Consider the following 9,539-nt stretch of genomic DNA (forward strand, 5'->3'; position numbering starts at 1 on the left):
AAAAAAAAAAAAAAGAAACCGAAGCCTTCTCCATAGAGCCATCTTTGTACTGCAGGTTTACTAGATCAATGTGTCTTGAGCAGGATAATTCTAGAATGCAACATAATCCTTGAGGCCGTAACAAAGTGAACTTGAAAAGATCTGAGGCAGATTGCAGCTGTACTTGGAGCTAAGTGATCCAGCAGATTTCCCTACTTCCAATTTACTGGCTGGGTAATGAAACACTACAGCTCAACCCTTTTGTGAGGGTAGCTGCATGCACAAAACTTCCTAAGCATTCATTTGGCCAGTTGGCGTGGGAAAAGGTTAACCCATCACTTCTGTACTGAGCTATGCTTTGAAGTGAGCCCTGCTATGTTTCCCCCATCCTGCAAACATGTACTCATGTATGCATTTATCCAGGTGGACAAGTACTTTCAGGGACTATTACTCTGCTGCGGAACATATTGCAATTATTTTAATCGTTTTGGATTATGTTATTTGTGGCAGACTTGGACTGACTTAACTTTATGAGGAGTAAATGCTGGCTAAAGGTTTCCTAAACACTATATAATATTATAAGTCACTACAGTAGTTAAAGAAAATAACAGCACTAGCAAAAATTTCTGCACTCCTCTCTCTGGCTCTTAAAAAACCCGCTGAGTTAGAGTAGGACCTTATTCATTTTGTGCTAGTGCTGCTCCTTATCAGCTACAGGATTTCGCGAGGAAGCAAACAAGCTATTAAAGAAATATCCAGGCTACCGCATCACAAAGTGTACTTTTGTTCATTAACTCTGCCAAATGCCTTTTAGCTCTTTGCTTGTAGTATGCTAGTAAACTGACTGGGTGGGGGTGGATGGAGGGGTGGAAGAGGTGCTTTGTGATGGGAATAAATGCTAGTAAGGAGACCTCACTCTGCTAAATCAGCGGAAGGTAGAATGAGGCCTACTTGCTTATGTATGCGTTGAAGACAAGTGGGGGAAATTGTTGGCTTTTCAGGTTAGTGAGGTGAGACTTAATTAAGGTTCTGCCCTGTGGTGAAGAACTGAAGTTGGCCGTAGGAAGAAGGGATTGTCTCTAGTCTGGTCGACTCGGAACGAGTCCCTTCTGCTCTTCCCATGGATGCAGTCATGTTAAATACCCCAGTAAGGCACCAGAGGTCCCCTCTCCCTCTCGTAAACGTCTGGGATGATGCCATATGGCGTCTGTACCATTTTAACCGTGGTCTTCCCAAAGAGCTTCCGCTCGTAGTCTATCAGCTGCCTCCAGAAGCCCACGTTGGGGCGTATAACGGGACGTCTCGATTTGACCCAGTTGTAAGCGTCAAACAGGGACACGTTGTGGTACTTCATCAGGTAGGCGATGCACAGGGTGGCTGACCTGCTCACCCCTGCAGCACAGTGAACTAAGGTGGCGCCGTGCTTCCGCGCGACACTGTGGATTTTGTCGGCCACGCTGTCGAAGTACAGGGAGATGGGGGCTTGAGGCATGTCGGCCAGAGGCACTTTGACATATTCGAACTGGGGCCAATTAAAGTTGGGGATCTCGATGGTGGCATTGATGATGCAGGTGATCCCCCGAGCCAAAAGCAGGTGTCGGTTGGAGGCGACGCTGCCCCTGCTCAGGTACAGAGAGGAGGTGATTTGGGAGATGCCTCCCAGCGCCCCTTCAGAAAGCATGCGAGGAGCCATCAGAGTTCGCGGCAAGGAGTTGTGGCTTCTGGAGGTCATGGAGGAGCCTCGCGCTCACGCTTCCATTATGGGTAGGGATCCCGTGGGATCTCCTGCCAAGGAAACAATTGTCTTGCCTGGTGGATTAGAACTGGAGGAGCTTCCTTGGCTTAGTTACTCACCCTGTAAAATACAAGCAACACTGTGTGAGCAGGGCAGCACAAACAAACGGGAGCTCTGGCCTGTGTAACAAGGGAAGGAGGCACAATCCTACCATGCCTGGAACACCTACTAATGGTATACAGCTTTTCAGGGCTGGGCCTGTCTGTTGTGTGTGTGTGTGTGTGTGCAGCGCTTTACTATAATGGGGCCGCTAGGCTCTACCCCATGCAAATAATAACGAACAATCTCTTCTGCACTTAATTGACTCCAAATTATCTTTCGAGTGTTTATGCTGTTCGGCGTGTTGCTTTTTTGCACTTTGCCTACTTTAGCAAATGAAAATAGATTAGCTATCTTGGCTTTCTTGTGCAGAGGCACTAGCTTGGGGCTCAAGGGAATCCCAGGGAAATGTTTAACTATTTGAAATATATATATAAAAATAGGGGGTTTGCAATGCCTTCCTTTTTCAAATACATTCTCCCTCTTCTCAGTAGGGGAACCGTGGCACCTGCAAAGCAAATATACATTCAAATGTTTCTCTTTATCTTTCCTTGAGGATAATGACTGGGGTGTGTCTTTTTTTCCACGTTAGAAATCCAGGCCCTTTCCTTGCTGGAAGAGACAGGAGAATGAGGAACAATTGTACCATAAGAACCAAGCGAGTGACAGCTGAGCAAGCATAAAGGCAAGGATTTCTGACACACACTCTGTAAGGCTCCCTTTTATTGCTGTTTTAGTGTCTATGACTAATTAATATCTTGGAGGAAAGAAGCTTTTGCTAGGCATCTGACACTCCTGACCCTTCAGTTAAGGGGTGTGAGCTTGCAGGGCACATCCTCAGAGACCTCCAACACTTCCTGCTATTTTGAAGATAAAAACGGGGGAAGAACCTTTTCAACACAGCCACTTAGGTCTTCCCTAAATCTAGTGGAGAAGCAAATGGGGAACAACTCCAGTGCTTTTAAGTAAGTGCAGGTCAATCAGCAGGTGTTTCCTTCAGCCTGGGATTGGGTATTCCTTATCCAAATTACAGTTGTGTTAGCCAAACCAAGTTATTGGGCTCAACGCAAGAGATAATGGGGTATAAGTTAATGGCCTGGGAGGGCTGACAAGGTTTTCTAATGGTCCCTTCTGACCTTTTAAACCCTGTAAATTAAAGAAACCCTTCGCAAGGACATCCCATGTGCAACACTGCATTGCAAGTCGTATATGCTGCCAGTAACTCCGGTGGCTTGCTTCTGTCAGGGGGGAGCTTGCATTATAGTGACAGATGATGGTCACCTGTTATAGCTGAGTTCGTTACAGATGCAGCTCTAATTTTATTTTCTAGACACTTTCTGGTGTCCCAGCCAGCCATAGGTAAGCTATCTTTTTTCAAAGGGATAAAATCACTGAATTCCACGGACCCAACTCCACACTGAGAATGACAAAGAAAAGGTATTGGGCACTTACGTTCACTGGAAACCTTTTTCTCTGTGGACTGTTTAGTTTGGAGATCGAGGAGATGTACTGCTGTAGCTGCAGGTGTTTATATAGTGCATCCAAACCTGAATTATAAGAGAGAATAAAGCTTTAGTATTGCAGTTGCCGATCATACATAGCATGATGGTCCTTGCTCTGATGAACTTGCATCTGAACGTGCTATGTTGTTGCCAACCCCAAGCGTTCAAATATCCACAGTTAGGCCCCCAAAAACTGTAATACTGATTTTTAAGAAAATCTCCTGATTTATTTACTTTTTTTGTTTCACCAACAATATTTCATTTCCTTTGCCTTCTGCTTTTTCAGCCTTAAGGTGAGCCTGTGTCATCTGTGCTGAGTTTCCTGTATAATCAGAAAGGCTAGAAATGTTTGTTTTGAATGGAAGAAGAGATGTTCTCTTAATTACGTGAATGCTGGAGCTGAAGCTTTTAAGAAAATAATGTGCTTGAGATTTTTGGTGTCAATGCAGGATTGATGAAAGGCGGGTTAAGACTATGTAACAAGCTACAAACTCCATTTGGAATGGGGCTTGCTTGTCTTTTCCGGTCTCTTGGCCCAGTACTGGACTGGATCTCAAGGGAGAGTGCTGTGTTAACGATGGATGGATATTAAAACCTGATGATCCCACATTCACATGGAAGCATCTCTGGAAGGGCAGTTGTCATCTCTCAGCCTTCCCACCTGGGCTTGTTGCTAAGTGGTGGAGTTGCCTGTTGGGAGACTTTGATCAGCTGATGAGGCTGCTCAAAGTGTTCCCTACCAAAGAGGTCTAGAGGTTGTAGAAACCTGAAGCTGCACAGTGACTCCTCCTCAATCTTAGTCCAGTCCCTTAACTATAAAATTATGCTTTTTCCTTTGTACATGGTCAAGAGTAATCTCCAGTAAGAGACCCTATGCGAGAACAGACCAGGCAGCCGCTAGCAGGTGTGATTCTTCTCTAATAAGACGGCTCTTCAGCCTCCCTCTGACAGTAGGAAATTATCACTTCACAATCCTGTTGCATTCAAACGTTTTCCAGCTCCAGAGGCTAAAACTGCTGCTGTCAGCTGCCTCGAAGCTGAATTCAGTGTTCAGCTTCTCTGTACTGAACTGGCTATGGGAGTGACATGAATGTCTTTGTTTTGGGGGACAGTATTGGCCAATACGGAAGCCACGTGAATGGGATCCCTTCCTGCAAAGACATACTTACCTGAAAATGATTTAGCTCCCTGAAGGAACATTGGATAAACGCAAAAGCCAATGTCCAGCCGTCCTTTCAGAAACGCTGCAAAGGCATGGGTTAATGCCTGGGGAACAGCTAGTGTTTTGGCAAGGCAAAGAGTGACACCTTCTGAGAGTGACCCAGCTGTCCTTTTCATCCCCTTGCTACTTTACTCTGCTTCTCCATTTGCTAACCATGGCACAACATAAGCAGGAAGCTGATGGGTGCTCCTGTTAGGTTAGTGTGGCAAGGTGGAAAGAAACTGCCTGTTGTGAGGAAGGAGAGAGGGCCAGTGAACAGCGAGGGGCTAAGGAAAGGCTGGGCTGGGCTAGTCTTCATAGCCAGCATGTGAGGAACTAGATAAACCATGATACGTAGGCATCAGGTGTCCAGTCAAGTGTAGTGGGCATGCAATGCCCCATGGTGGACTGCACCCCCAGTAGAAATGGTCCAGGGTTTGAAAGGCACTGTAGCCTGGATTTCTTTCCTGCTTAAAAGGCAGCTGGCTGTTGCAGATTGGTATAACAGAGACTGCGAACACCTCAGGACAAAAGCTGTCTCTTCTTCCTTTTCCCATAAGGCCCCCTGCACATCCCCAGTGCTATATAACTAGCTCCAGCCAGCTGATGCAAGCAGTTGAAATCCCAATGGGCACTTGAAGCTAAGGCTGCCTCTGTGAAGCACGTACAGGCAGTCCTCGACTTGCAACGTTTCGAGTTACAACGTTTCGCACTTACAATGTTGATAAATTGACACCCTGTTTCAACTTTCCGACATTGGTTTTGACTTTACCACGCTGGATTGGATGTGACGCTATGCCAGCCAGCAAGTTTGCTGTGTCGCCCATCTCCTTGTTGGACGCTTTCTTCAAGAAAGCAGATGAGACTCCAGAAAAACCTGCTGCCAGGATTGCTGAGAAGACTCCAGTCAAGAGCCCTTCAAAAAGTCCGACTAAGAGCCTTTAAAAAAGTCCAGCAGTCACCTCAAAGAAGTCCTTCCAAATTGATAGGATTGCTATTTACAATATAATATATGAATTTAGCTATATTACTCATCTATAATTGATTGAGTACAAAATTCTGGGTTATTTTTGATGAAAATAGGGTATTGGGCCTTGGTTCAGGAACCAATCCCCCACTCAGAATGATTTTCCCATAGGAAACAATGTTATGAGTTATGTTTCGACTTAAGACGTGCTTTTCAGGAACCAACTGCGTTGTAAGTCTGAGGACTGCCTGTATATCGTTACCTTGTGTTGGGCAGAGCTGCCATGGCTTAGCTGGGCTCCACACACTTGCTACCGCTGGGTGGAGAGTCTCCTTTAGCTAATGCAAGAGAGCATGGGGATTGCCCTGCTGTCTGTGACCATGACGTGAGCTTAGCGAGAGGCCCAACAGGCCACGGATGTGCATGCTTGTTATTATGAAAGGCCTCCCTTGCCAGTTGCTGAAGAAAAGTACTTTCCTAAGCAGAGCGGTAAGGCCCAATGCTGCAATGTAGAGGTGCGGTGTACTGGGGCCTTGGATGAACCGTGGCTTAGATGAGGTGGTTGGAAGCCAAAAACCCCAGTTGGGAATCTTCTAAAATCAAGGCATGCTTCCCGCTGGGGAAGGCTGAGAGAGCTCAGTTAATGCCCCTGAGTACACTTATTGCTGGCTGTTGGCATTAGCAGCACACATGTACGCTGTGACAGAGGCATCCCCTTGGCTGCTCTGTGCTAGGCTGCTTGATTTTTACACCTCACCACGTGCTGTTCCTACCTGGCTCAGGAATCATTTTTTATTAGCAGTCCCATCTTAACGTGCATTTAAAATAGAAAAGTCCAAACCAGCAGAGCCCAGGCAGGAAGGGGAATAGGGTACTTTTAATGTGAAGCCAGAAGTCTTGAATCTTTTCAGAGGCATGAATGAGGTTTGAGCCTCCACAAAGGAGGGTCCAGCAGGTTGGGGAGACCTAAAAATAGTTTAATTGACCTGCTTTCTTGCAGTTTTGCTGTTGGTCTTTTGAAGCACGCTGCCCTGCAGGTACACAGAGATTGTGCAAATAGGGGCAGGTGCTGGATTCTGCCAGTGAGCCCCAGCTACAAGCCAGCACAGTTGCCTATATGTCTGAAGGGGAAACAGGTTCCTATGACCTGTTGTGTCCTCGATCCAACTAGTGGGAAGAGGTAATGACCCCCCAGCTTCACCGCTGCGGGCCTGGGCTGGACTAGCACTGGTAGCCGGCGCTTTTTCAGTGCGGCCCTCTGATTTGCTACGGAGGATCCAGGCTGCACAGCCTCAGTGCTAGGAGGTGGCTGTTTTCGCTCAGGCAGCAGACTTGTGCTTTTACACCCAGAGGCTCTGGAGTACATCCTTGAGCCAGCACCCCAGGCAGGGCTATCACATTACACCAGCCAGTGCATAGCATCCCAGCTCCCATTACCAATCCCGCAAGCCCACTTCGCCCCCGCACCGCTCACCCCAAATGACACGTCTCATCAGGAATAACCAGATGATCAACAAGACCTACAGCGTGATGTGCCAGCCTCAAGATGCTCCCAGCTGGGACTCAAAAGCACTCTGATGTAATGCCTTAGTGGCTGCCTCAGAAACGCTGCTGCTTTTCATGTCTTTGCAAACAACAAATAATTTATACTTTTACACTGGGCAAACTCATGCCTCTCTGCAAGCCACACACACTGGGCAGCAGTGCTAAAAGCTACCTGCATGCGCAAAGCACCACCGTGATACTGGTCCTGAGGTGGCATCCCAGTCAGTGCAAGCTTCCAGTCCATTGTTTGTGGGTTTTGTTCTGCTGCTGGTTAATGCGTGACATTGTTCACGTGCCTGGCAAGAGACACGTTCATTATTGTTTTGGGGTGTCTCTGACACTTGCAAAAATCAATGGTGGGTCTGTCATGGGGACAAGCAGGCCATTGTCATACGGGGAGAACAAGAGAATAAAAGCAACAGGAAATAAATGTGTGTTTAGCCCACTTCTATTGGCCATTAGTACGAGTCCTTCAAGGTTAGGATCTCTGTGGGAACCTAGATGGGGCAAGATGCTATTCCAGCTGTTAGGCATCGCTGTGGGAGCCGATTCCATCCTGCCCGAGTCCCGGAAACCCCATTAATGCCAAGGGCAGGTGGGTCCTGCTTCCCTTCACCACTTCCAGGACGTTGTCTTCAAACCGAGAGGAACAAAAGTAGATGTATTACCTTGGTTTCAGGGATCTGAGCAGGGTGGGATTGGGTCCTCAGACTGACTGGGAGCAGTGCAACATCACCGAATTGCCCGATTCTTATCACAAACCTGATGTGCTCTTGTTCGGAAAAATAGGGAGTAGAAATTTTCCATTTCTCCCTATTCATTCCTTTGGCTTTAGTTGTTCCAGCTTGGCTCTGCAGGGCAGGAATCCCAAAGGACTTGGAAGCCATGCTCAAATCCCATTGACTTCATATAGAAGATTAGGGTAGAGAGTCATGAGATCCCCTTTTGGTCTTAACCCGTGAAAATCCACATCACAACTATTTCCTCCTGCTGCTGTCCTCATCACCCGAGATCGCTCCTGAAGGGATCAATACCAAACTGTTCCTCCCCATAGGAAGAGTTGAGAGGTTGCTCACTGAATGCTGCCAGGCAAATCAGATCATTAACTACCGGTCCCCCAAAGCTCACACAAATGCTGAGATCTGGTTACATCTGACAGCATAATACTTCTGCCCGGACAGATGCATGTCCAAACCACCCGGCTTGCTATCGCGGTGGCACTGTGCTGCAGGGGCTGGGAGCTTCTTCTGAGTAAAGGAGACAGATGGATGCTCCACTACATGGAGTACAGCTATCTTACTATTCGGGCCTGATTTGGAGACAGCAATCATAGAGGCCCCCAGTTCTGCAGCTCAGCAAAGGGGCTTTTACATCTCCCTTCTGCCTCAAAGAGAGGATTTTTTTTTCTGGAAAAGCTAATAGCAGCTGGGGGCGATGGCTCATGACAGTAACAGGGGCACTGGGCTCTTTATTCTGTGGCTCACGGGATCCAGTAGGGTCTCCCACTCAGTAGTGACTAGGGATCTTTGCCACCTCGTGGCTGTGTGGTAGCCTCAGGCTGGCTAATGGGCTCTTCCCCCACCTTGCAGTAAGCCCTACCGGGGGTGCTTGTTGGCTCCCCATGGTAGAAGAACACAGAATAATGGATCCACAAAGAGATCCTTTCTAGGTAGTTACCAAGCCTTAGCCTGTCCCGTGCTGCAGAGATCAGCTGCTAAGCAGCATCTGCTTGAAATAAACACCATTTCCCCAGAAGCCTTTGGTAGTAGCCAGAGGAAACGTGGCTGTAGTTGGCCCTTAATTAAGACAGCTGCACTGCTTTGGCCTTTATGAAGAGGCAGGAAAGAGAAGCAGAGATCGGTGGGGTGCTAGTATTTCTTCCTATGCATAAAGAGCAGGAGGAGCCAGAAGACCTCTGTATTCAAAGCCTCTAGGTGCCTCCTAGACAGCAATCCAATGCGTGTAGGATAGCGTATTCTCTGACTCCTTCTCTCTGTGGGGAGGGGAGCCTTGCTTCCACAGCTGCCCCATGTCCTGCTAATGTGGATAATCCTCTTCAACCAGTGCACGAGACACGCTGGCCACCTTGCGAACCCACTGACACAGAGAGGTCCTGTTCCTACTATGTGGTCGGCTGTGGTGAGAAAGTCCTGGAGGAACGATGGCTTGTGTCAGGTAGGCTTGGGACTCAACAACTGAGTTTTGCATGTTGTGGTGGGACTTGTCAGGGTCGAGATACCTGAGCAAGGCAGAATGAGAGGACGTTGTTTTGTGGCTACCAGCCTTACCTTGGCTTGCTGGTAGCAGTGCTGGGATCTTCACCTCCCGGAAGGGGTTAGCACGTACTCTCTGTGGCAGGTTTTCTAATGGTAGCAGCCTCCGCTTAGGCAGTGACCAGATTTTCAGATCCCTGCTTGTACGGGGTCCTAAACTCTCAAGCAAGTTTGTGTTGCTGAGTCTTGTGAATCTATTCCAAGTCTTGTGGTAGTTTTTTTTTTTTTTTTTTTTTTT

General features: G+C 47.5%; 1 protein-coding gene across 1 annotated transcript in view; it reads right to left on the reverse strand.

Moving 5' to 3' along the window:
• Positions 1-210: 210 nt before the first annotated feature.
• DUSP14 (dual specificity phosphatase 14) overlaps positions 211-9,539 on the reverse strand; it is a 19,222-nt gene continuing 9,893 nt past the window's right edge. The window contains exons 2-3 of the mRNA XM_019511093.1: positions 3,266-3,360; positions 211-1,834 (exon numbers count right to left, since the gene is read on the reverse strand). Of these exons, the coding sequence (XP_019366638.1) occupies positions 1,115-1,711 (597 nt within the window). The 5' untranslated portion in view covers positions 1,712-1,834; positions 3,266-3,360 and the 3' untranslated portion in view covers positions 211-1,114. The remainder of the gene's footprint in view (positions 1,835-3,265; positions 3,361-9,539) is intronic.

Source organism: Gavialis gangeticus, unplaced genomic scaffold (assembly GCF_001723915.1).
Source record: "Gavialis gangeticus isolate Ggan-Ray unplaced genomic scaffold, GavGan_comp1, whole genome shotgun sequence".
Taxonomy (NCBI): domain Eukaryota; kingdom Metazoa; phylum Chordata; order Crocodylia; family Gavialidae; genus Gavialis; species Gavialis gangeticus.